The 27,616-nt window shown below is 43.6% G+C and overlaps 1 protein-coding gene across 4 annotated transcripts in view; it reads right to left on the bottom strand.

Annotated features, from left to right (window-relative positions):
* The window catches only part of pik3c2a (phosphatidylinositol-4-phosphate 3-kinase, catalytic subunit type 2 alpha), a 176,472-nt gene that overhangs the window by 111,601 nt on the left and 37,255 nt on the right, over nt 1-27,616 (bottom strand). For all 4 annotated transcript variants that reach the window (XM_068046269.1, XM_068046268.1, XM_068046270.1 and 1 more), the window contains exons 3-4: nt 9,880-9,980; nt 8,986-9,143 (exon numbers count right to left, since the gene is read on the bottom strand). In XM_068046269.1, the coding sequence (XP_067902370.1) occupies nt 8,986-9,143; nt 9,880-9,980 (259 nt within the window). The remainder of the gene's footprint in view (nt 1-8,985; nt 9,144-9,879; nt 9,981-27,616) is intronic.

Genomic DNA, 27,616 nt, shown 5'->3' with positions numbered 1-27,616 from the left:
TGGTTGAAGCCTGAGCACTTTGAAAGTTACACGCAAGTTAATTAAAAGGCTCAGGCTTTTCAGTATAAATTTTTGAAATTCTAGGAAAAATTATCCCCACAAAGACCTCAAGCTCCAGAAATGATGCTCAAACCAGCCAATAGATGGTGAGCAAGAATGCAAGTTAACAACTCACCCTTCAAAAAAAAAATGTTACCTGCCTTGTAGGCGAAAATATCTTCACTTAGTGTCTGCTCTCTCATTCTAGTTTTGGAAATGAAGGCAATAATGTTAACTGATGACGTGCATGGAGTTATTCTCCAATATGATCCGTCATTCCATGGACTTCTTTGAAACACCCATAGGTCTTTAAACTTCAGTAGAAATAGATATTTAACAGGCAAAGGAGGCTAGGGCAAAGAAGGACACGGTAAAAAGGACACTAACAAGTTAAAAGTTTGCCAATTCTGAATAATGCCAGTTATGTTACCACTGGATCCATTCCAGGAGTCAAGGGGTCATCTATTCTTAACCCATTTTACAAGTTCAATTGTTAGTTGTGAGATAGAGTTAAAATCTTAATGTGGTATTAACTGCATCTACAGGAACCTTGGTAAGATGAAATTCAATACTCCAACACTTTTAACAAAAGAAAATAGTTCAATAAAATTGCAAGTGAGTAAATTCATCAGCTGAATGATTAGGACTCAATAGCCCATTGCCCTCCTGAGCAGGAGGCTGGAATTAGACCCAAGTGGCTCACAAGATGGAAACACTGGACCAGATGACAAACCAAATAGTCGGCATGTGTGCTGTAACAATGAGATTTTATTACAAAGAAAAAAGTGCCTCCTCAGTTTGCACAGCAAATGTTAAACTCAAAATGTCCAGTGTAGAGGCTGTAGATTGGGAGAGAATGCTTACAGTCTATTCCCATCAGGATTCTGATATGAAATGACAAAACTGCAATGCTGCACTGATCATTTATTGACAGTTCAGGATCATTTTTAATCAGTTCCCAAAAATAACACTTTGCTACATTGAACAGAGTACAACAAAGGGCTTTGCACTCTATAGAAATGAGGGCATTTAAAAAAAAAATTGAGATATGGAGTAACCAGGGATGGGCAGCAAGTACAGTCTTCTCAATGTTACCAGTGTATTAAGTCAACTATCTACTAAGGAGCTGGAGTGCCTTAGAGTTACACTGGGAAAGAGTAGCTCGTTCCCTTCCTTCAAAAGGAACTAGTGAGCCAATGCTCATGTTTTTCTTCAGTTCGGCTTTATCGATGGTCATTCTTCCAGATTAACTGAATTTGATTTCACAACTTGCCACAGTGGGATTTGGACTCATGACATCTTGGCTGTTACACCAGTGTCACAACCACTAGGTCACTGGCCCCAAAGTTTTGAGTGGATTGATTTTTTTTTAAAAATTCATTCATGGGATGTGGGCATCACTGGCTATGCCAGCATTTACTGCCCATCCTTAATTGCCCTCGAGACGGTGGTGCTAAGCCACCTTCTTGAACCACTGCAGTCGATGTGGGGTAGGTACACCCACAGTGCTGTTAGGAAGGGAGTTCCAAGATTTTGACCCAGCGACAGTGAAGGAATGGGGATATAGTTCAAAGTCAGGATGGTGTGTGACTTTGAGGGGAACTTGCAGGTGTTCCCATGCAACTGCTACCCTTGCCCTTCGAGTGATAGAGGTCGCGGGTTTGGAAGGCGCTGTCTAAGGAGCCTTGGTGCATAGCTGCAGTGCATCTTGCAGATGGTACACACTGCTGCCCCTATGCATCGGTGGTGGAGGGGGCGAATCTTTGTGGATGGGGTGCCAATCAAGCGGGCTGCTTTGTCCTGAATGGTGTTGAGCTAGAGAGTATTGTTGGAGCTGAACTCATCCAGGTAAGTGGCAAGTATTCCATCGCACTCCTGACTTCTGCCTTGCAGATGGTGGACAGGCTTTGGGGAGTCAGGAGGCCAGTTACTCGCTGCAGGATTCCAAGCCTCTGACCTGCTCTTGTAGCCAAGGTATTTATATGGAGATTGTTTATAATCTGTGACTTTTCTAATATTTGTCAGTTCCGAAGAAGGGTCGCTGACCCGAAACGTTAACTCTGCTTCTCTTTCCACAGATGCTGCCAGACCTGCTGAGTGATTCCAGCATTTCTTGTTTTTGTTATTTATATGGAGAGTCCAGTTCAACTGCTGGTCAATGGTAACCCCCAGGATGTTGATAGTGGGGGATTCAGCGATTGTAATGCCATTGAATGTCAAGGGGAGATGGTTAGATTCTCTTATTTGAGATAGTCATTTCGCGCCACATCATTGTCAGGCCACATCACTTACCAGCCCAAGCCTGCATATTGTCTAGGTTTTATTGCATTTCTACACTGACTGCTTCAGTATCTGAAAAGTTGTGAGTGGTGCTGAACATTGAGCAATCATCCGGGAACATCCCCACTTCTGACCTTATGATTGAAGGAAGGTCATTGATGAAGCAGCTGAAGATGGTTGGGCCTAGGACACGACCCTGAGGAACTCCTACAGTGCTGTCTGGAAGCTGAGATGATTAACCTCCAACAACCACAACCAACTTCCTTTGTGCTAGCTATGACGCCAACCAGCGGAGGAGTGTTTTCCCCCCCGCCGATTTCCGTTGACTTCAGTTTTGCTAGAGCTCCTTGATGCCATACTTGGTCAAATGCTGCCTTGGATTGGATGAATGAATGTCAACACACATTTCTGGTTGCTGTTAAGCTTGTAATTTTGTGGTCAGTGCACACGAACCATAATCTTCAATACATCTGATCACCTGTTCACTAAAATATAACCTAGTTAAAATTTGCAAAGTAGACTTTACAATAAATACCTATTTTGTTCACAGACTGCAACGCTAGTCAAAAAACTCTTAGCCATGGTATAATGTTGGACAGATATTTTAATTTCTGAATACTTAAAACAGAGATGAAGAACTTTTCAAGTTATATTAGTTAAAAGGACAGTTCCATTCCATCCATATTAACAACCCAGACCAATTGAACGAAGATGCTTCAAGTCTTTTATTATAACAAAGAAATCTCCAAAAACTATATCATACTTCGTAAGTAGTTGATACCCCAAATTACAAAGAAAAGGCATTTATTTTCTTATTCAACACTTGAAGACCTCACACCACACTTATAGGTTACACAGTCCTTTTTGCAGGACACAATCCTTGGCAATTAAAAGTCCCAAACTCCTCCCTGTTGCAATGGATTGGATCTCTCAAACTTTTCAAAACTCTTTATCTTTGCTCCCTTCTCTGAGCACTTCAAACCTTGACCTCAATGGAAAAATATGATTTCTGGTGCCCACCAGCCAAAAAGTCAGAGGCCATCCTGCCGGCCTGGAACTCACACCATAATTACATGTGGCTCCAAGAGCAGCTGGCCAATTCCAACAGTGCCACTGGGGGCTGTGGCCACTGCTGGGACTGCACCCAGCAATGGAGGTGGCCCCGGAATTGAAGTAAGTCAGAGCTTTACAGCACAGGAACAGGCTCTTCAGCCCATCGTGTCTGTGCTGGCCATCAAGCACCTATCTATTCTAATCCCATTTTCCAGCACTTGGCCCGTAGCCTTGTATGCTATGGCGTTTCAAGTGCTCATCTCAATATTTCTTAAAATGTTGAGGTTTCCTGCCTCTACCACCTCTTCAGGTACTGTTCCAGATTCTAACCACCCTCTGGGTGAAAACATTTTTCCTCAAATCCCCTCAAAACCTCCTGCCCCTTACCTTAAATCTATACCCCTGGTTATTGACACCTCCACTAAGGGAAAAAGTTTCTTCCTATCTATCCTATCAATGACCCTCAATTTTGTATACCTCAATCAGGTCCCCCCTCAGCCTTCTCTGCTCTAAGGAAAACAACCCTAGCCTATGCAGTCTCTCTTCATAGCTGAAATGCTCCAGCCCAGGCGACATCCTGCAGAATCTCTTCTGCACCCTCTCCAGTGCAATCACATCCTTCCTATAGTGTGGTGACCAGAACTGTACACAGTACTCCAGCTGTGGTCTAACTAGCATTTTATACAGCTCCATCATAACCTCCCTGCTCTTATATTCTATGCTTTGGCAAAAAAGGCAAGTATCCTATCTGCCTTCCTAACCACCTTATCTACCTGTGCTGCTGCTTTCAGTGATCTATGGACAAGTACACCAAGGTCCCTCTGAACTTCTGTACTTCCTGGGGTCCTACCATTCATTGCATATTCCCTTGCCTTGTTCCTCCTCCCAAAATGCATCACCTCACACTTCAGGATTAAATTCCATTTGCCACAGCTCCACCCATCTATATCATCCTGTAATCAAAGGCTTTCCTCCTCGCTATTTACGACACCAATTTTCGTGTCATCTGTGAACTTACTGATCATACTTCCTTTTTAACATCTAAATCACTAATGTACACTACAAACAGCAAGGGTCGCAGCACCGATACCTGCGGTATACCACTGGTCACAGTCTTCCACTCGGAAAAACAACCCTTGACTATCACCCTCTGGATCCCATGGGCTCTTACCTTCTTAACCAATCTCCCATGTGGGACCTTATCAAAAGTCTTACTGAGGTCCATGGAGAGTACATCAACTGCTTTACCCTCATCTGCACATCTAGTCACCTCCTTGAAAAAAATTAAGTTTGCTAGACACGATCTACACCTGACAAAGCCATGCTGATTATACTTGATTAATCCCTGACTCTCCAAGTGGAGATTAATCCTGTCCCTCAGAATTGTTTCCAATAGTTTCCCTACCACTGATGTACGTGTGTGGGGCCTCGCTAGACACAATGGGCTGGGCGTGGAGGCGCTCCAGCAGGGTGCTCTAATGTGGGGGAGGGGGCAAGGTGTGTGGACACACACACACCCACACTCAAAAAAAAGCGAGAAAAAGGGGAGCCAGAGAAGAGCAAGCGAGCGAGAGGAAAAAAAAATACAAGGGAGAACATGAGCCTGGAGAGCACTAGGGTAGCAGTGGCAGAATGGGAGCAGGACAATGGAAAGAGTAGAGTACTGAGAAAGCAGGAGCAGGGAGAGCACAGTTGAAGGGCAGGGGAAGAGTAGACAACGCCTCCGGCTGACACTCACTTGCTTAAACTTGACCATGATGCACTGGGAGGCATCTAAGCCACGTCTAAGGCCTGCCAAGTCACCGACTCCCAGAAGGTCTCTGCAGACCCCAGTCTGAGAACCCCTGATCTACAGGATGCAATGCAGCAAAACAAGGCTTCTTCAACAGCACCTCTCAAACTCTCAATGTCTGCCATGTGGAAGGATAAAGGCAGCAGGTGCAAACAGAAACACCACCACTCCTAAAGCTTCTCCTCCTCACCCGAAGTCTCTCACACATCATGACTATGACATCTATCATTGTTCCTTTTTTATCACAGCCAGCATCCTGGATTGCCCTAGCTAAAAAGCACTATTGGAGTATCTTCTTCATACAGATGGCAGCAGTTCATGGAGGGAGCTCACCACCACCTTCAAGGTGAATTGGCCAATGCTGGACTTTGTGATGCCCATATGCCAAGAATTTGTTTTTAAAAATATCCTGCAATATCGGTAAGCAACAATGAGAATGATCTCATGTTGGGTTGGAATATAGACTTGTTTAGGTTTTATTGCTGCTTCTGCACAATTGACAGAGCAGCACAGATTCAGAGAAGATTAAGTGGAAATTTTAAGTATGCAGAGGGAGCTAGAAAAGGACACCAAGAGGAAAATATGCTCCAAATCAGCAAAGAGTGTCATTTCTCCACAGCAAGCCAGAACCTCAAGATGTAAAAAAAAAATGCCCATTTGACCGGAGGATTATCTAATGCTTGAATTCCCATTGACTATAGTTTTGTGAGCAAGCATCTTTGTTAGTATATCACAGATCTTGCTCTGCAATTAAATAGTTAAATATTTACAGCATACAAATTAATCAAGCACTTTCAAGTATGTTGGTTAAGCCAGAGACCAGGAGTCCCAGGTTTAATTGAAGATCTATGTCGAGTTAGATGATTTCAACTACAACAGAGAAGCACTACAATTGTCATCAATTCCTCAAGGGGAGGGAAGCTTCTGATTCGTAAGCAGTGACTGACTTCTTTCTTTTCTTTTGGGCCTCCTTATCTTGAGAGACAATGGATACGCGCCTGGAGGTGGTCAGTGGTTTGTGAAGCAGCACCTGGAGTGGCTATTAAGGCCAATTCTAGAGTGACAGGCTCTTCCACAGGTGCTGCAGAGAAATGTGTTTGTCGGGGCTGTTGCACAGTTGGCTCTCCCCTTGCGCTTCTGTCTTTTTTCCTGCCAACTAAGTCTCTTCGACTCGCCACATTTTAGCCCCGTCTTTATGGCTGCCCGCCAACTCTGGCGAACCCTGGCAACTGACTCCCACGACTTGTGATCAATGTCACAGGATTTCATGTCGCGTTTGCAGACGTCTTTAAAACGGAGACGTGGACGGCCAGTGGGTCTGATACCAGTGGCGAGCTCGCTGTACAATGTGTCTTTGGGGATCCTGCCATCTTCCATGCGGCTCACATGGCCAAGCCATCTCAAGCACCGCTGACTCAGTAGTGTGTACAAGCTGGGGATGTTGGCAGCCTCGAGGACTTGTGTTGGAGATACGGTCCTGCCACCTGATGCCAAGTATTCTCCGGAGGCAGCGAAGATGGAATGAATTGAGACGTCGCTGGCATATGTTGTCCAGGCCTCGCTGCCATAGAGCAAGGTACTGAGGACACAGGCCTGATACACTCGGACTTTTGTGTTCCGTGTCAGTGCGCCATTTTCCCACACTCTCTTGGCCAGTCTGGACATAGCAGTGGAAACCTTTCCCATGCGCTTGTTGATTTATGCATCGAGAGACAGGTTACTGGTGATAGTTGAGCCTAGGTAGGTGAACTCTTGAACCACTTCCAGAGCGTGGTCGCCAATATTGATGGATGGAGCATTACTGACGTCCTGCCCCATGATGTTAGTTTTCTTGAGGCTGATGGTTAGGCCAAATTCATTGCAGGCAGCCGCAAACCTGTCGATGAGACTCTGCAGGCAGTCTTCAGCATGAGATGTTAAAGCAGCATCGTCAGCAAAGATGAGTTCCCTGATGAGGACTTTCCGTACTTTGGACTTCGCTCTTAGACGGGCAAGGTTGAACAACCTGCCCCCTGATCTTGTGTGGAGGAAAATTCCTTCTTCAGAGGACTTGAACGCATGTGAAAGCAGCAGGGAGAAGAAAATCCCAAAAAGTGTGGGTGCGAGAACACAGCCCTGTTTCACGCCACTCAGGATAGGAAAGTGACTGACTACAAGCACCTATTTGTGTGCAGGAAAATGTTCAGCTTTCATGCCGCACAATTCAATTGAATGCAATTATTCTCTCTCAAGACTCCTGTGCAGAACAACTGCTTGGACAAGTTACTGTGCCATCAGCACTTGAACTGTACCCCAGCATGAGTCAGCAAGGTAGGTGTGAGTCTGTGCAGAGGTGGAGGTGTGGGAGAAATCAGAACAGGGTAGAATTTTTTTTTTTAATAAAAAGGCTATGCACAGATCCCACAGCCATTAATGTACTCTTAAACAGCAAAATACTTGTGATTGGATAAAATGGCATACATTTTTCTGAACAAAGAGCAGATCCTTTCTTTGCTTCCATGCTGATAACTGAATGTTATATAAAATAACCATGTACCAACATTTTGCCAATAAGTTCACATTGCAGATAAGAAAGCTATGCTAATGAACCTGTGCAAAAGGTCACTGTTCAGCAAATTCCATCAAATGCTGATCTCTCAAAACCATTCCTATCCATCAAAACCATCCCCGTATGACCAAAATCTGTTGACAGCTGGACAAATTCAACAGAAATGAATGCACACCTTTTCATTTCTCCCTTCTGTAAATTGCTGAAGACATCACCTGATCAGGTTTCTTCAATTCTGATTCAGGTTTCAGAAGGAAAAAGGATGCCCATTTAATAAAAATCAGACACATAACTTTGGCAGATGTTAAATGATCATCCTTTGTTGCTACTTTATGAATACCTCCCATCACACCAGTTAGCACACAGAACTCCTGATGAAAATGTCATTGACCCAAAACGTTGACCCTATTTGTCTCCACCCATGCTGCCTGACCGCTTGAGTTATTTCCAGCATTTCGTGTTTTTATTACGTGGCATTTTTAACTTGAAACATGCATAAACAAACATGTGAAAACATGCAGCACAGAAACACTCTTTGAATGGATGCTTTGAAGTTACAAGCGCAGATACTTATGTTGTTGTTATCAGGCTAGATCAGAGCCCAAGATTAAAGCAGCAAAGTACTACAAAATTTATAAATCACTTGCCTCAGCTTGTCATTTGCCCGGGAAATTAGTTCTTTTCTGGGTTTCATTGTGCATAAAACATTTCCCAGAATTTCTGATTGGATGACTAAAGTGTGACAACTAACAAAATTCTGTACATTTGATTAAATGTACTTCTGAAGGTAGTAAAAGTATAATTTGATAAAATGATCAAATCATTGTTTTCAATTTCAAAAAATTGATGTTCTACAAAGACTTGTATTTTGTATAATGCAGAATGTGGCACATATTTGACTTGACTATTGTAGTTTAAACCATATCGGTCATTCTAAAATAGTGGGATTTGATTATTTTATAGCTTAAACATACTCAGAGGGTGCCACACTAAGGCCTCACCACCGCTAGTATGCGTTGGAGCCTTCTTGGCGTTGCAGGCCGCTCCCGCTAGCATTTTACAGGCTTCCCCACCACGACCCATGGCATCGAAGGGCTGTTAAAATTCAGCCCTTAACTTCAAAGAAATCTTAATAAGTAATGGAGCAGCTTTGCACAAAATTCTTTTTCAAGTGCCATGCAATCATACACATTTTGTAATGTAATGTGTTAGAAAATATATACTTCACATTGTTTACTCAAAAGAAAAAAAATTGATAAATGGTAAATCTCACCATCACAGGTGAACGTGACTGGCTCCTGAAACTCCTCAATTTCTATTGAGACCTTCACACTAGCATTTTCTTTGTTCACATCACGGTGAAGCATAACAGGACTCAAAACATAACCTGGATTTGTGGAGTGGTCACTGTATGGAAATGTGGATCGTAACCTAAAAAAAAAGGTGCAAAAAAATAGTCACTGCAGTTTAGTCAAGGATTTAGCTTCAAACTCCTCTCACGTTCTACAGCCATTTCTTAAGCCAAATTTAATATTTTAACCCACGCCAAACATAGCTTGGACAGCAAAATGAAGCACCAATTTCTAGCACAGTACCAGGGGATTTACATTTAACTCAATACATCAGATCTATTCAAACTTGCAATACAGAAGAATTTATTATGCTTCAAATTGTTGAAGTTTATTGTTGAAGTTTATGAAAAAGCCATCTCTACTAAGATCATTCACATTTCACAGTTACATTTGCAAGGTCTGCAGCATCATTTCTGCAATACAAGAGCTGTTTCTACCCTGTAAGACTGCAGATTCAGTTGGCATAGATGCACAAAAGGTCACTAAATCTTGTTCAGTATGCTGCAACTCATTTATCTCCTACAATCCCACATTCTTGGACATCATGCTCACATTTCTCCATTTTATACACGTGGAATAAACTGAAAAAGAGTGTATGACCTCTTTACAGGCCTGGACAGCATGCAAGCAGGAACTTTATCCTGGTTCCTTTTTAAAAACTCATCACTATCGGCAATTCGCCAACTAACATTTAATTATTTCACTTCTGAGGGGTTATATTGACATACTTACAAAGCACTTCAAGAATCAATTCAAATAGCTGTATTTATTTTAAAAATGAAGTAGCAAAAGAAAAAACAGTTGGCCATTCTTACTTTATAATTTCTTGCCAAAAAGCTGCCACCTCCCCATTTTGCGAATCGATTTGTTCCAGAATGTTTTCTCCTGTAAGATCATGACTGGTCCCATTGTCACCCTGTAAAGAAGTCACATAGTTCTAAACCAAAATTGACATTACAACGCATTAGACACATTATGTTTCTGTTCTGCACTATGCTTAAAAAAAAAAAAGAGTTGATTTTCCCATAGAAAATCATATTCATAGAATAAGCCAAGTAGGTCAGTTTACTATTTAAAATTACTTCTCAAAATCTGAAAGCTATTGCAATAGAATGTCACTGTGGTTTAATATTTAAAAGCTGAAACACCATGCATTTTAGTTGCATGTCCCATTTTCACCCTGCAATAAAACCAAATAGTTTTAAACTAAGATGGACTCTGGAATGCTGCAAACACATTAAGCATAGTGCATAGCAGGATGTTGCTCATCCACACAAACATGACAAATATGCAAAATAATAATATGTAAAAAGCAACTAACTGTGTATACAAGCTCTGCTGAAAACAATTGTAAAAGTTCTTAGTGTTACTAACAATGGAGCTTTTTCAGTTTGCAGTAAGTGTTACAACTTTGATAAGAATTATATTAGGTGCTTCTGCAATCTTGTAATAATCCAATTACACCTTCACCTATTTGGATACAATGGCTGGAATTTTTTGGCTCTCGACGACCAAGTTAACTGAATCCGCTCGTGCCTCCCGTCCACCAGCATCACACGCGGGGCAGCCAATTAGCGGCCCCACGGCGTATACGGCACCCGAAAGGGTGCGCGTGGGCAAGTTAATCATCAGCTTTGCAGAGTGGGGCAAAATCCAGGAATGGATTCTGTATGCCCTTTAAAAAGCTTACAGCATTGAAATTGACCAGCTGCATAGGGAGTTACATCGATGAAGAGCTTTGAGTGATGCTGTTGGAAGTTGTATGTGAATTCAAGAAATGAAAGGAAGACTAGCAGGGGCAGGAAAGGACAAAACATTTGAACAGGCTGCAGAACATATCCAGAGTGATGGAGAGGAGAAGTTTCAGCACAGCCCCCAGATGTTCGGAGGAATCTCTGCAGGTCCTCCTCTCGGCGGTGGAGGCGAGGCGTGATGTTCTATTTTCAATGCTGATGGCAGAATAAGGCCCTCACAAGTGACCAAGAGGGCCTGGCTGGAGGTCGCGGAGGTAGTCAGTAGCTGTGGTGTGCTATGGAGGACACGGCTCCAGTGCCACAAGCGGGTCAATGACCTTCTTCACTCTGCCCGGGTAAGGGGTACTCCTCATTAACCTCATAGTGAATGCGTCAGGGAAGGGTCAGTCTGTCCTAATGACGCAAGGTGGAAACCAGCAATGAGCAGTCCTTGCCTGCTGCATTGTATTGGGGTGCAAGATGGCCAATTTTGGGGTGCATGGTGATCCATAGGTGTTCAAATTGGGCACTGCATTGCATTAGCAGTGAAATGCAACAACAACAAAACCAATGGGTCAGCGTGAGAGATACCAAATAGTATGTCTAAACTAGGTGTGTTTGTTTAAATAGGAAAAGAGGGCACATAATGCCCAAGGGGGGTCCTGGACCAGTGGTGGCATTGGCAATCAGGTATACCTAACCAGGATGGAGGAGGATGCCTTGATGCGGTCAGGGGAGGACAGAGGACGCGCCACAGCAGATGGCAAGGTTGGCGGACCTGGCCGTCAGCAAGCGACCCATAATGTGGTGGGAGGGTGTAAAGGGGGGGGGGGGGACGGCAGGTGTAGTGGTGACTGTCTCCTGCAATGCGCTACTAAAAAGCTGAATCACACAAATGTGACCAAAATGCAGTAAGGGACATGTCCTTAAATCTGTGGTGAATGAACTGATCAACCTGATTTTCCCTGCAGGTGAAACACATCAACGGCCAGGAGAGGTTTCAGTGGCTCACCAATCCACCTCGGAGGATGAGGAGATCGCCTCAGAGGGTGCACCGTCACATCTTCGCATCTCACTAAGCGCCAGTGCAGAGACTTCCACTAAGGTTGGGATTGGTATATCCGCGGAAACGACTGCACTGACAGGTGTTAGCAAAGCACAGTTGCTGGACCAGTCACCAGAGGCAGAACCGGCTGATGCCTCACATACTCGGAGGAGTGTGGGAGGCCAGGCCAGTGCAGAGCAGCAAGCTGATGAGCCTCTGAGAACATCCATTCAGTGGGAGATGCTGCAGGTAGTGCGGTGCATGGACATCTGGCGGAGTTGCCAGACACGCTGCAAGCTATATCTCATACTCTGGAAACGTCCATCCGGGGCATGAATCCCGCAAACTCAGGCATTTGTCCATCTCGCATTCTCCGTTCAGTGACTGGCGGCGGCCAGTACTGGAAACCATCCGTGACAGAGTTAGTGAAGTCTCCCTGGACCAGAGCAGAGCGCAATCTCAGATGTGCATGCGGCAGGTCGAGGCTGCTCATCCCTCGGAGGTCAGCTTGGAGGACCAGCCGAGCCTCAAGAGGGAACAGGGGCAGCAACAGCTCGCATATGAAAGCTCCTCTTAGGGCACTCCTGATGCATCCTGCAGCTCTTTGCTCCCTCTGCTAGTGACATGTGAACCGCAAACTCCCAGAGTGTTAGAGAATGCTTTTGATATTTCTCATGAGCACTCAGCTATGTAGTGGCCTGCACGACCGCCAACCCGATCAGCCACCTGCCTCTGGTGAGTCTGGTGGCAAGGGTTCGTCCAGACCCAAGAGCACTCGCAAACGTATTAAGAAATCACCAACATCACATCTGGTCCACTGGGTTACCTTCCAATTATTTATTTGAATTGTACATGACATAATTGTAAATAAATTTGTGCTTTGATAATTTATCTTTTGAGGTTGTATCAGACATCGTTGCGTGGCTCAGGAAATTATATATGCGATGTCACACACGTGGGTTGGGTTCATTGTGACATGATGCTGTTCTTAATTAGATCATCTCTTCCCTTTGATGTGCATGTTTTTCCCCTCTCTGAATCCAACAATGACTCATTTCATACCACAATGTCAAATCTTTGCATGTAGCGATCCCCTCAAGAGAAACGCCAGCCTATTACGGCCTCCCGGGTCTCTCTCACACTTCATTCCAGAGGACCTTCTGCTTCCTCTCCCCTGCCATCATGTGAGTGTTGCCCATTGTCCTCATCAGGAACTCCATCTTCATCAGATGACGCCTCACGATTACCTCAATGGCATCTCTCCTTTCTATCACCAGGTTATGCAAGGCACAGCAAACGACGATAATCCTGGATGCTGGTGCTGGCGCGTACTGCAGTGATCCTCGAGCGGTCCAGGCACCTGAATCTCATCTTTAACAGGCCAGTCATTTGTGCGATTGTCACTTTGGTGGCCGCATGGCTCTCACTGAAGCATTCCTCAGCATGAGCCCTTGGGATTCTCACGGGTGTCATCAGCCATGTCTTCAGAGGATAACCTCCGTCACCAAGTATCCAACCTTCCAGTCTGTCCGGGGGACTGAAAAGAGCAGGCACCCGAGAGTTTGAGAATGTATGCATCGTGGCAACTCCCTGGATGCCGTGCACAAACCTGCATGATTCTCTTCTGATGATCACATACACGCTGAATGTTCAATGAATGGAAGCCTTTTCAGTTAACGAATACCCCTGAATGACCTTCTCGTGATCCAATTGCCACAGGAGTACAGTCCATCATGCCTGAACCATTCAGAACGCAGCTACTGCACTGAATCCTCTTGCTTTTTCAGCCTGGCTGGTGTTGTCCATTTTGAAAAAGATATGAAATTGTTAGCACGTCTGAACAATGCATCAGTCACAACCTTTATGCAGTGGTGCGCAGCTGCTTGGGAGACTCCGCATAGGTCGGTCGTTGAAGCCTGGCTAAAGCCGCGTGCATAAAAGTTAAGGGCTATGGTCACCTTTGGAGAAACCAGCAGTGGATGGCCACCGAGGCAGTTTGAGGCTACATCCACTGCCAGCATCTCACAAAGAAATGTCACAGTCTCACGTGACAGACGCAGTCTTCTTCTGCACTGGCATTTCGACAGCTGCAGGTAGCTCAGACACGGGTGCTATACCCTGCCTGTTGGGTAGGTCTGTCTCCTGACATGTGTTCGCTCTCAGCCGACTCTGCTACCTGCTCTCCTTCCCACATAACGAGGAGGCACTTGACCAGCTGATTGCACATGCCCAGCTGTCCTTCTGTCCCTGCTTGGGCATAGTCCTCCTCATCTGAAGAGCTGCCTTCAGAATGCACAATTCCCATCATTGGGCTTGTTACTAGATTCAATGACAAAATCTCTTGCCATACAGTTGTCAGGGCAGGCGCACACAACCCCCTTCCTTCCATTCACTTACTCAGAGCAGATGGGTCCCAAGCTGGAGTGCGTCAGACTCAATTGGACCCCTCTGCACAAGCTACAAATGTCTACAAAACACAAAAACTCACACCTAATAAACACCAAAAGCAGTACCTTCAACACCCTCACCGATTGCCTGCTTTCCGCCCTTTTAAAGTTGCCGGGTCCCTGGCGCGCTCAGTTTACAGCCGTAAAATCAGACAGCCCATGTAAATTTTCAGTCAATTGGGTTTTCAAGGAGTTGAATTGCCTTTAAATTACTTGCAGTCGGGTGGCAAGTGGCGACTCTATCTCGCCCGACTTCCTGGGTTGTGAAATGGTGTCTGTGTGTCATGATGCTGGGGACCCGACATCGGATGCCATTTCACCACCCAGACGCCTTCAACTTCACCCGATTTTGCAAGGTAAAATTCCTGCCAATGGCTCTAGGGGTATGCACATTTCTTAAAAGTCAATAAAAATTAAGGTTGAGAATTTAACTTCTGCAGCAGCTCACTGACTTTTTATAATAAAAAAGGAACAAGAATTGTGAATAATAATTCAGACAGCAATAGTGAAGCACACTTCAATAATGCAGAGTGCTTTAAGCAAGAGCAAGAGGTGATATAATTATTACTCAACTTGCAGAACATTCTTTGAGTGTACACTCATAGCGGATTTTGAAGTGGAAAATGACATCATGCACAGAGGAACCAAAACAAAACTTTTTAATTTTCCCATAGGAAGACTAAGTTATATTCTTAGAATAAGCCAAGTATGTCAGAAAACTATTTAACATTACCTACCATCGCCATAGAATACTATTGCGGCTAGTCTTGAAAAACTGAAGCACCATACATTCCAGTTGCACGTGCAACTGAATGTAAGTAGCAATCTAATTAAAATAACGAACTGTAGAACAATGGCATGAATTATCAACTATTTATTTAAGTGTTTACACTCTTACATTATGGGTTAGAAACAGACTGGTTCAGCATAGGAGGCGGCCATTTGGCCTGTCGTATCCATGATGGTTCTCTGCAAGAGCAACTCACTGAAACCCACTTCCCTGCCTTTTCCAAGTAGCCCTGCAAATTTTCTCTCAGCTGCTTTAAAACTTCAAGTGTATAACATTTCCAATATACCAAACCCACTTCAGGGAAATGCCCTCAACATTAACATTTATGAAATACATTAAATTGATCCACCGTACAAACCACTCTTTTTACCTCTCCACCTCCAAATAAAAAGCTCTAGCACCACCACCAGTGAGCACTGATCGTCAGAAGGTAGTTAGACTTCAATAAGTAAAAACCACTATGAAAAGAAAACGTTTGATTTTCCATTAGAAATATTCAATTAGTAACACATTTGAAACTGCAGCAAAATTCAATGTTGGCAAAGAATTACATTTTCCAACAGTTACCATACGTGTCAACATCAAAAGTCTCAAGTCACAAATGGCTTCAGTTACACATACTAAACAAACCCCTCTCTACCAGCATGCAAATGGAACACAGGAGGTTCGAAGTGGTCAAAGCAGCCAATTTTCTTCTCCCTACTAGCTTTACTGTCCAATTTTCTGACCCATCAGAAAAAGGACACGGGATTTATACACAGGCTTCAAGCAACCTCAAGTACATTTACCACAATGAGCAACAGGGAACAAGACTGCTTCAAAACTCAGTGTTGTGGTAAAGTGGGTTTAAACACACCCAGGCTCTTCCTTAGAGAGGTTAAATGCAGCAGATTGTTCAGATTAAAGTCACAGACCAACAAATGGTGTTCTTCTCTGACCACTGTCTTCTACCGACTGACTGGAAGACCAGGGGTTGGCAGGGGGACATGGAAGGTGAAAGTAAAACTTGACTCCAGAATACAAAACAAGAAGAACTCCATATATAACAAAGGTTGGAGAACTGCGAACAGCTATGAGCGCCACTGGTGGGAAACAATTAAGGCAAACATCAAGAGGTGCTTCATCCTCAACAGGTGTTAGGAAGCGGAGAGACGGAGTCAGAGAAATGTCCCGACTCCAGGAAAGCATGCAGAACCTGTTCCTGTTGCAGGTCGTGTCAAGGTGGATCGCCAAGAGCTGAAGAGCCAGCAGGCCTTCAAGATAATGTTGCGGTTCTATGCAGCCAGAGGAAACTTGCTCACGTTTCATCTTCCAAAAGCGAGCTCTGATCAGCAGCCTGAAGGAAAGTTCTTCTTTTGGGCCTCCTTATCTCGAGAGACAATGGATACGCGCCTGGAGGTGGTCAGTGGTTTGTGAAGCAGCGCCTGGAGTGGCTATAAAGGCCAATTCTGGAGTGACAGGCTCTTCCACAGGTGCTGCAGAGAAATTTGTTTGTTGGGGCTGTTGCACAGTTGGCTCTCCCCTTGCGCCTCTGTCTTTTTTCCTGCCAACTACTAAGTCTCTTCGACTCGCCACAATTTAGCCCTGTCTTTATGGCTGCCCGCCAGCTCTGGCGAATGCTGGCAACTGACTCCCACGACTTGTGATCAATGTCACACGATTTCATGTCGCGTTTGCAGACGTCTTTATAACGGAGACATGGACGGCCGGTGGGTCTGATACCAGTGGCGAGCTCGCTGTACAATGTGTCTTTGGGGATCCTGCCATCTTCCATGCGGCTCACATGGCCAAGCCATCTCAAGCGCCGCTGACTCAGTAGTGTGTATAAGCTGGGGATGTTGGCCGCTTCAAGGACTTCTGTGTTGGAGATATAGTCCTGCCACCTGATGCCAAGTATTCTCCGAAGGCAGCGAAGATGGAATGAATTGAGACGTCGCTCTTGGCTGGCATACGTTGTCCAGGCCTCGCTGCCGTAGAGCAAGGTACTGAGGACACAGGCCTGATACACTCGGACTCTTGTGTTCCGTGTCAGTGCGCCATTTTCCCACACTCTCATGTAAAGTGGTGGCTCAGTAATGTCATTGCAGCCTGACATATTAAAGGATCAGCAAATCCTTTACGTCAGGCTAAACAAGGTGAAGCCCACAGATAGGCCGGCGCAACATCGAGGGCCAAAGGGCCTGTACTGCGCTGTAATGTTCTAATTCTAATAGCATGGCCTTCCAGTCCTTCCTGTTCTCTATCAGTGATCTTAGATGAAGGTATGCAGGAGAATTTAGACAAACCACTAACTCCAGATGAGTCGACAAAGGCAAAGGCAGTGAGGTCCTTTTGAGAAAAGCAAAACTCCCTGGCTTACTGGTTGAGTTGTATCCCAGTCTGTGGGACTAGATCAGCCCAGACTTGCTTGAAGTGTATGAGAGTACGCTTCTGGCCAGTAGCACGCAAGAATCCACGAGGAAAGGCATCATCACCCTCATGTACAAGTGGAAGAGGGAGTGGGAGGAAATCAAATTGGCGGTCTATTTCACTGTTCAAATGTGGACTACAAAATTCTGTCCCAGGTCAAAAATGCTCTGGAGTTGGCATTTCACGCTGATCATACCTGCACTGTACCCAGCAGTAAGATGTAGCTTGACTGGTGGCTAGAAGGGCCCTCCCAGTCAGATCCTTTCTGCATGCCCAGAGTCTCACCTCCACACGCTGCTCTTCTGGTGGCTGGGGGTGAGGAAGAGACAGTCGCCAACCTCCTTCTAGAATGAGTTTTCGCAAAGCAGGTCTGCAAAGCGATAGTGGTTTTCACTAAGGTTAATCTTGAGCAGCTCTATAACACAGGACTCAATTGCTCTATGGGCTGTTGCATACCAAGATAAACATCAACTGCTGTTGGAGGACCATCAACTCAGCGAAAGACACACTTTGGTCTGTCCAAAACTTGCTGGCCTTCCAGTGCAAGGAGCTGTCAATGACAGAGTGTTGCAGACTGGCACATTTCAAGGTCCAGGACAATGTGCTGAGGGATGCATTAAAGCTTGGGACAGAGGGAAAGGCCAGTGTGTAAAGCCCTCCCACCATAGTATACTGAGGGGCTGGAACCAGTGTAAAGCTCCTTGGGTTATATGCACCAGAGAATATTTGACATGAAATACAAAAAGTCCATTGTAAATGCACTAAGGTTCCTTAGACAGCACCTTCCAAACCCGCGACCTCTACCAACTAGAAGGACATGGGCAGCAAATGCATGGGACCACCACCTGCAAGTTCCCCTCCAAGTCACACCATCCAGACTTGGAACAATATCACCATTCCTTCACTATCGCTGGGTCAAAATCCTGGAATTCCCTTCCTAACAGCACTGTGGGTGTACCTACCCCAAATGGACTGCAGTGGTTCAAGAAGCCAGATCACCACCACCTTCTCAAGGGCAATTAGGGATGGGCAATAAATGCTGGCCTGGCCAGTGACGCCTACATCCCATGAATGAATTTTAAAAAAAAGTGACCTGTAATGGCAAGTGAGGCACCTTAAGTACTGTATTGCACTTTACATATTGTCAAATTTGAACTGTTAATGTATTGATAACATTTGCAAAAAATTAATGCATATTTTTGGAAAAAAAATTGGTCACATTTCGGATAACTTCAATAATGGGAATCTGACTTTTATGATATATAGCTATTACAATGAAATTATACAGTTAACATTCCAGTCAGCACACCCAATACTTGCAACACAATTCACTTTCCACAAAAAGGAAACTGGCTTTGATTGACAATTTGTGCTTCCTCATTTCCTACTTAAGCTGAAAAATTTCCTTTGTTCAGCACAAGAACTGCTGGATATAATAGTATCATTACTCGATAGTGCAAGTCTCCAACTCTTATAGAGCACCTCAAATCAGAAAGCAACTGCCCAGGGAACTATTTGGGAAATGACAGGTCAACTTCTAACTATTCACAGCAATAAGTAATACATTAAAAAAAAAACTTCAAATACAATGAAGCGTTACCCGAGGAATGACTGCTTCCTGACGTACAGTTGATTTTTTTTTCTTCTAAAAATCAAATGATCACTTGTTTTGAGTTCCGTCCTTCCCTTTGGACCCTTCAGGAAGCATACCATGCCCCCAGTCCTCTATTACACTGAACAAATACTGCTGGAATTATTATGACTGAGGTGGGAGAAGTGCACAGTTAATTCAGTCCCACTTCTCCACAGGCCACAACAGATATTTAAATTTTCCCACTTACCGAAACAGTCAATCAATACTCTACTTTTCCCCAGAATAAAGCACACCAACCAGTTAACAAAATATCCATGTGTTATACCCCAAGTCTTAACCAATAATGAAGTCAACATACACACGAATTGAAATATTCAAGCACGCACACGCTTCAAGTCAGGTACTCTTACAAATAACAGATGAATGGAATGTTGCAGTGAACATTAGCTTTAGAAAATTTATCAATCATCAGTTACATGTTTTTTCATTCTCTGAGCATTAAGCATTCACATCAGGAGTTTTAAAAAGCAGTGCCAGATGCTGGATATCATTCTGTATTCGGGTCATTGCAAGCAAAGTATCCTTTTCTTCCCCATAGCCATATAAATTGCATTGAAGATTTGGCTGAAAATTATTTTTTTCATTTAAAAGGGGAGAAGAGGATAACCCTGCAGAATTTCTACCTGGAGGGATGTTCTATCTGATGTCATGCTAGACCCCCAACTGCCAAGAATGAGGCACATTAATTTTGTCATGAACATCGATTTTAAACTGTTACTGGAGTGAAGAAAGGACTTGCTTTAAAAAAAAAAATGTTGCCAGATTTTGGCTGGAAAGACATTTGCATATTTACAGATAGTGCTTGGAAAGGACAAAGAACCATTCCCTGACACATTCAACCCACAATGAACTTTTGATCACCAGACATTGAACGTGGGGGAGCTCGTATTCCAGGCTGACTGTTAAGATGGCCGAATACACAAACAGACATGGTCAAACCAGCTAGTCACATGACTAACCTGCTGGGCAACCTGAGCTTTTTGAATTTGTACAAACAGTTTGGGCAGAAAGCAGAATGCGCCTGGACTCAGAAGGTCTGTCCTAGCCTGCTCCCATCTCTTTCTCACGGAACTTCAAATCCACTAAAGAACATGAACCCCAAGACAGAAAAGTTTTCTACAGTGAACAAGGTTCAAGAAGAATACTGGGCCCCAACGAAAAGCAAGATCTACCTACAATAAAAGGACATTACAGTAAGCTCGAAGAACCATAACACAATAAAACCTCCTCAGATATTGCCTCAAACTTTGAGTCAGAGGAATACAGCACTGAAACAGGCCCTTCGGCCCACCGAGTCTGTGCTGACCATCAACCACCCATTTATGCTAATCCTACATTAATCCCATATTCCCTACCACATCCCCACCATTCTCCTACCACCTACCTACACTAGGGGCAATTTACAATGGCCAATTTCCCTATCAACCTGCAGGTCTTTGGCTGTGGGAGGAAACCCACATGATCAGAGGGAGAACTTGCAAACTCCAGGCAGTACCCAGAACCAAACCCAGGTCGCTGGAGCTGTGAGGCTGCAGTGCTAACCACTGCACCACTGTGCCGCCCACAAAAGAAAAAAGGGCAGGACTTATTTCTTTGGTTTTCTTTCTATCTCTATTTGCATGTGCGTGTCTTGTGTGCATGCTATCATGGGTGCATCGTGTACCCGTAAGCGTTAACCAAATTAGAGTTTAAGTTTTAATAAATTTCACTTTTCTCCTTTAAACCTGAGAAAACCTGTTGTGCTGGTTTCTTTGCCTTATAATTGGAAAGTGTTGAACAAGGAATCACCAAAGGGGGATCTAAAAACATGGTGTGTTTAAAAATAAAACGCTGTTACAGTAAGAATGGGTGAATGCTGAAAGTGAACCTTAGTCCTCTTTCTCACCGGGTCATAACACTGATGAAATTCTCAATTGTCAACTCATTTCATCTACAATAAAATTGAACTTCAAGGTGTAAGCTGTCTGTTTAGCTTAACCACTTGTTCAGTGCCATATTAGACAAAATTTACCTGGTTTTGATCTAGTTAAATAGCAGGGGATGCTGTGGGAAGCTGAATTATTACTCAACAAAGCTAAAGAAAGGCGACAAACAGGGGCCTAATAAATCAGATCAATTATGCAGGTTAGTGGCAATTAGGGTATTGCACATGGAGATCTAACATACTTAGAAAATGTAATAAAAGTGCAAAAAATAGAAATTGGAAAAGACAGACAAAATGTGGAAGATTCCAGTGTGCTTGTCAGGCTCCAAATTCAAGACTGTTTGAAACAGTGGGAGTGGGTGTCAATGTGAGCAATAGTATTGCCTTTTTAACTCAGATCTGGGTTTGAATACAGCTGAAGTACAGGCAGAAAAAAAATACAAGAAAGGCAGATAACAGACATTTCTTTGAGATGGGAGGTAGAAGAGAGTGGATGTAGACTCGGCAGCTGTCTGTGCTATGCCTACTAACCTGGTGGAGGCCAATTTTGACACTAGATTGCACAGTTGAAAGGTTCCATTTCCCAGCAACAGTTACCCGAGTTTGAAAATGCTAAGTCTGAAAATGCCTGCAGGAAAACAACTTAAAATTCACACCTCTGTACTTAGCAAACAGCACGGTGGACAATTCACAACATATTTAACATCTCAAGCCACTAGGGAATCAGAGATCTTCATTGAACCATGTATTGTTTTGTCTACTTCGGTGTCACCCAAAGAGGGAAAAATAAAACAGCTGGCTGCTGCTCTGGAATGCTAAAAATGGTAATGATAGGAAATTAAACACTTTGGATCAACTGTGGAAAAGATGAATGTAAAAAAATTCACTACTATTTCCAAAGTACATTTTTTGTAGTGTTTTCCTAAGCAGTCAGATGTTAACTCAAGCAGCTCGAACACAACAGGAAATGTGCACTTGCTGAACAAGAACTCACATTTGTTGAAAGGAATGTTTGCCGACCACAATGAATGATGGAGCTGTTTTTCAATTCCATCTCTGGTTAGGTCACGTTAGAAAATGTAAGAGGTCACACTTAAAGAATGAAAGTGTGTCCTTTCAATCAACCTTCAGCCTGGTTCTACCAAACAACATAAACCCTATTTTCTATTGTAGAAAAGCTTCTGTGCAGACTCACCCACCACCCATCCTCATTAACATTTTATGGGGTATATCCACAAACACGCCAACTGAGCATGCTCAAGCCAGACAGCAACTGCACGGTGAATATTCCTACATCAGGATAAGCCCTTACAGGCCAACAACCTTTAAATTTACTGCACTGTTGGCCTCTGTTGGCTGCAAGCCAAATCACCTTACAAGCTGGCATTTCCTGCTGTGAAGGCATTCATGGCCTCTCAGTTATATTAGAGCCAAATCTGAATATAAATGTACCAGTTGACATACAAGCCTTTGTCACAGACAAAAGAATGGAACTGGAGGAAAGCCAGCTCGTGAGTGCCAGGGAGATGACAAGTTTGGTGTTCACAACATACACACATTGTCAGTGGTCGGACAGATATTTGTGACAACAGTCTGTTCTTTCCATTCTTGTCCATACTACAACAGAAAGCAAGGGATTGGAAGACAAACATCTCGCAAACAGAAAATAAAATGCATTTAAAAAAAAAGTTATCCCAAGCCACTTCTGTAATAAAAGCAAAATACTGCAGATGCTGGAAATCTGAAATAAAAACATGAAATTCTGGAAATACTCAGCAGGTCTGGCAGCTTCTGTGGATAGAGAGAAGCAGAGTTAAAATGTTTCAGGTCTGTGACCTTTCATCAGAACTGGCACAGGTTAGAAAAGAGTTAGGTTTTAAGAAAGTGAATGGGGAGTGGAGTGGGGGAAAAGAGAACAAAGGGGAAGGTGTTTGATAGGGCAGAGGGAGATTAAATAACAAAGCTGCCCTGGGACAAAGGCAAAGCGTCTTAAAGCTTGTGGTGAAAGACAAAGCATTAGTCCAGAGAGACCGTTAATAGTGGAATAACGAGTAGCTCGGATGACAAGAAAAGCAGGTACATAGTTAAAAAGTAAATTTTAAAAAGACCAGTCATGCTCTCAAGTTATTGAACTCAATGTTCAGTCTGCAAGGCTGGAGAGCTCCTAACCGAAAGATCAAGTGCTGCTCCCCGAGCTTGCGTTGATGTTCACTGGTACAGGCCAAAGACGGAAATGTTGGCATGAGAGCCGGTGGGAGGGGGGGGGTGGCGGCGGGGGAAGAAATTTAAAAAAAAGCGTTGAAATGGCAAACAACTGGAAGCTAGGGGTCATGCTACTGGACTGAGCAGAGGTGCTCCGCAAAGTGGTCACCCAATTTGCATTTGGTCTCCCCAATGCAGAGGGGATTGCATTGTGAGCAGTGAATACAGTATACTAAATTCAAAGAAGTACAAGTAAATCACTGCTTCACCTGAAAGGAGTGTTTGGGGCCTTGGGTAGCGAGGAGAGGAAGTAGTAAAAGGGCAGGTATTACACCTCCTGTGATTGCATGGGAAGGAGACGAGGTGTCGGAAGTAATGGAGGAGGGGACCAGGGTGTCGCGGAGGGAACGATCCCTTCGGAATGCTGACAGGGTGGCGGGGGCGGGGAGATGCGTTTGGTGGTGGCATCATGCTGGAGGTGGCAGAAATGGTGGAGGATGATCATCTGGATGTGGAGGCTGGTGGGGTGGAAAGTGAGGATAAGGGGAACCCTGTCACGGTTCTGGGAGGGAGGGGAAGGCGCGAGGGCAGAAGTGCGGCTAATAGGTTGGACATGGCCTGGCCTTTTTAAAATATTTTTTAACCATGTGCCTGCTTTTCATGTAGTCAGAACTGCTCGTTATTCCACGATTAAACACTCTCCCTGGACTAATACTTGATCTTTCACCACAAGCATTAACATATGTTTTGCCTTTGTCCCAGGACAGCTTTGTTATTTAATCTCTCCTGCCCTATTGAGCACCTTCCCCTCTGCTCTCTCCCCTTCACTTGCTTAAAACCTAATTATTTTCTAACCTTTGCCAGTTCTGATGAAAGGTCACAGACCTGAAACATTAACTCTGCTTCTCTCTCTCCCCACAGATGCCGCCAGACCTGCTGAGTATTTCCAGCACTTTTTGTTTTGTTCCACTTCTATAATGCTTCTGGCAGCAATTTCAACCAAAGCATTTGGAAAGACCCGAGTAGATTGCCAGTCTACTTTCTAGGCTAGGGGTTGCTAGTATGCATGATACAACATGGCTTTGAAAAAACATTGAATAATGGAAATAAAACACAGAAATGGCTTCTCTCCAATTTCATGCCAAAAGTTGAAACCACGCAGGAGTTTATTAAGTGGTTTCTATCACAAAGAGGAGCATAGATAAAGAATAGCCACAATACAAGACCAGGCATCTTGATGAGGAGAAAATAATAGAGGCAATAGCACATAATATGCAGCATGTTTAGCAAATTTGAGATAAGCACACACCTCTCAACTAACTGGTTTAAGTAGATTGGTGCAAATTATTTAGGTTGTTCAGGTCACAAAAATATAGGATATGTAATTGTTGATACTGGGTACCATCAGGATGTGGTCCTGTGTATCTATTGCGGACATAAGTGGGAGCAGAGTGATTGCAGAACTGCATGCTTTGTCAACCGAGTACTGAAGTCAGGAAGTTGGTGCAAGTGGGAATTCAGTGCAAAGGGGAAAAGGAGGTGCTGCTTTATATATTTTTTTTTTTTAAAGCTTGGTGAGTGGTCTTCTTTTCTCTCAAGCTGGGAAACTATAACTTGCCATTACTTTACTAAATTAGTAACTTAACTAGATAAACCAATTAATTAATTTGACTGACTGAACAACATTAGATACACATGGCAGGGGAGTTGAGAGTTTTTAAAGAGAACATTGCAATCCTGGACAACTATATACATGCAGTAAGTGTCTGCAGCTCGGGAACTTGGGCTCAGAGTTTTTGAGCTGCAGAAATTGCAGGGCCTCAGGGAGGGGAAAGTTAGCTGGACAATTCGTTCCAGGAGGTAGTCACATCCCTTAGGCTAACCAGAACTTCAGAGTTGATCAACGGTCAGGGACAGGAGGGTGCCACTGCGAGTCAGGCAGCCATGGGGATCCAGGATGTAGTGATGGAAGAGCCTTGGCCCTTAACTTTGACCAGCAGGTGCGTGGTACTGGTTACCCTTGTGCATAAAAACAAGGACTGCAGGGTGGATAAGCAAAATGACCATAACAACATGGTGCAGGAGGCCATTCCAGTGGCGGGAGAATGAAAAGCAATGTGGTAAGTGATAGGGGACAGTATTGTCAGGGGGACAGATGCAGTTTTCCACAGCCATAAACAAATGTCCTGAAGATTGTGTTACCTGTCTGGTTCCAGAGTAAAGACATCCCGTTGCAGCTGGTGAAGCACTTGGAATGGGAGGATCCAGTTGTCATGGCCCCCGTAGGAACCAATGACATAGGCAGAACTAGGAATGATGGTCTGATGAGTGTTTGAGGAGTTAGGATCCAAATTAAAAAGCAGAATCTCAGAAGCAATCATCTCTGGATTGTTACCTGAACCATGTGCCAATTGACACAGGGATAAACAGATTAGATGGTTAAATGCATGGCTGAAGGAGTAGGGAGGCGTGGCTTCACTTCAGGGGCGACTAGCACCAGTACTAGGGAAAGAGAGCTGTTCATTGGGACAGGCTCCACTTAAACTGGGCTAGGATCATTCTCTTGGCAAATTGAATAACTAGGGCAGTAGACAGGGCTTTAAGCCAAGAATCAGCTGGGGGTGGGGGGTGGGGGGGGGGCGTCGGTGGATGGTGGGGTGGCGAAAGAGAGGTGGTAAATTCAAAAGCAAGGGAAATATCAAGGCTCTGGAGCAAAGCAGCATTTTGGGTAAAAATAAGTCAGAATGGGTCAGGGACAGGGAGACTAATAAAGGTAATAGAACATTCGTGACTGAAAAAAAAGAGGGGCATCAGGGAAAATTAGAAACAAGTCAAAAGCTAAAGGCACTATATCTGAATACATGATGCATTCACAACAAATTAGATGAATTAATAGGACTGATTCATCAAACCTATTAATTTCTAATAGCCATTATGGAGAAGTGGTTGCAAAGTGACCAAGGTTGGGAGCTAAATATTCCAGGATACTTTTAGAAAAAAAATTTACATTTGGATAGTACCTTTCATGACCGGATGTCTCAAAGCACTTTTACAGCCAATGAAGTACTTTTCAATATAGGAAATGTGGCAGCCAGTTTATGTACAGCAAGCTCCCAAAAACAAAATCAATGTGATAATGACCAGATAATCTGTTTTTGTGATGTTGAGGGATCAAATATAGAAGAGACAGGCAAAATGGCAAAGAAGGGGATGTCCCAATAATAAAAGGATCCGATGACAGTAGAGAGAAAGAATCTTGGCGACACTGAAACTCGTTCTACTTCTTGATTTTCTGAGCTAAGAAACAGCAAAGGGAAGAAAACATTGGTGGGGGTTGGTTGTAGGCCCCCCTAACAGTAGAGTATAAAATCAGGAAATTAGGAGGTGCACGTAACAAGGGTAATACAGTTATCATGGGGGAAATTAATCTTCATAAAGAATGAGCAAACCAAATTTGCAATAGTGTGGAGGACAAGTTCATGGAATGTATACAAGATAGTTTTCTAGATTAGTGTGTTGAGGAACCAACTAGGGAAAAGCCTATTTTGATTAGTATTGTGCAAAGAAAAAAAGGGTTAATTGATAACCTTGTAGCAAAAGTAGCCTCGAGGGAAGAGTGACCATAATATGATAAAATCTTATATTGGGTTTGAATGGGATTTAGACAAGACCGAAAATAGGATCTATATAGGGAAATAGGCTGAACAAAGCAAAGTACACAAGTATGAGAAGCGTGTTGGCCAAGGTAGATTGGGAAAACTACATTAAAAGACACAACAGTAGATAAGCAATGGCTAGCATTTAAAGAACGAATACATAATTTGCAACAAATATACTTTCCATTAGGTATATAAAAAAAAAGAGTGGATTTACCAGGGCTAACAAGATAGCCCTGGTAAAGATAGTATTAAATCAAAGGAAGAGGCTCATGTTTACAAAGAGAGTAATAAGCCAGAGAATTGGGAGGATTTTAGAAATCAGCAAAAGGAGGAATAAGAAATTGATAAGAGCAAGAGAATGAGTGTAACTAGCAAGAGATGTAAAAAAAAAGTAAATGTTTCTATAAGTATGTAAATAGAAAGGGATTAGTGAAAGTAAACGTGGGCCCATTAGAGGCAGAGATAGGTGAAATTATAAAAAGGGAAGGAGGAAATAGCAGTGATATGAAAGCAAATACTTTTTGTATCTGTCTTCACAGTAGAAGACACAAAAACATTCTGGGAAAGAAAAATGGAGAACAAAGTCAAACGAGAACAAGGAACTTAAAGAAAATCAGTATAAGTAAATAAGTAGTACTGGAGAAATTAATGGACTAAGTGGCGACAAATTTCACTACCCTCCCTCTTTC

The sequence above is a fragment of the Heterodontus francisci genome, chromosome 14 (assembly GCF_036365525.1).
Source record: "Heterodontus francisci isolate sHetFra1 chromosome 14, sHetFra1.hap1, whole genome shotgun sequence".
Taxonomy (NCBI): domain Eukaryota; kingdom Metazoa; phylum Chordata; class Chondrichthyes; order Heterodontiformes; family Heterodontidae; genus Heterodontus; species Heterodontus francisci.
This window is presented reverse-complemented; position numbering and strand designations above follow the sequence as displayed.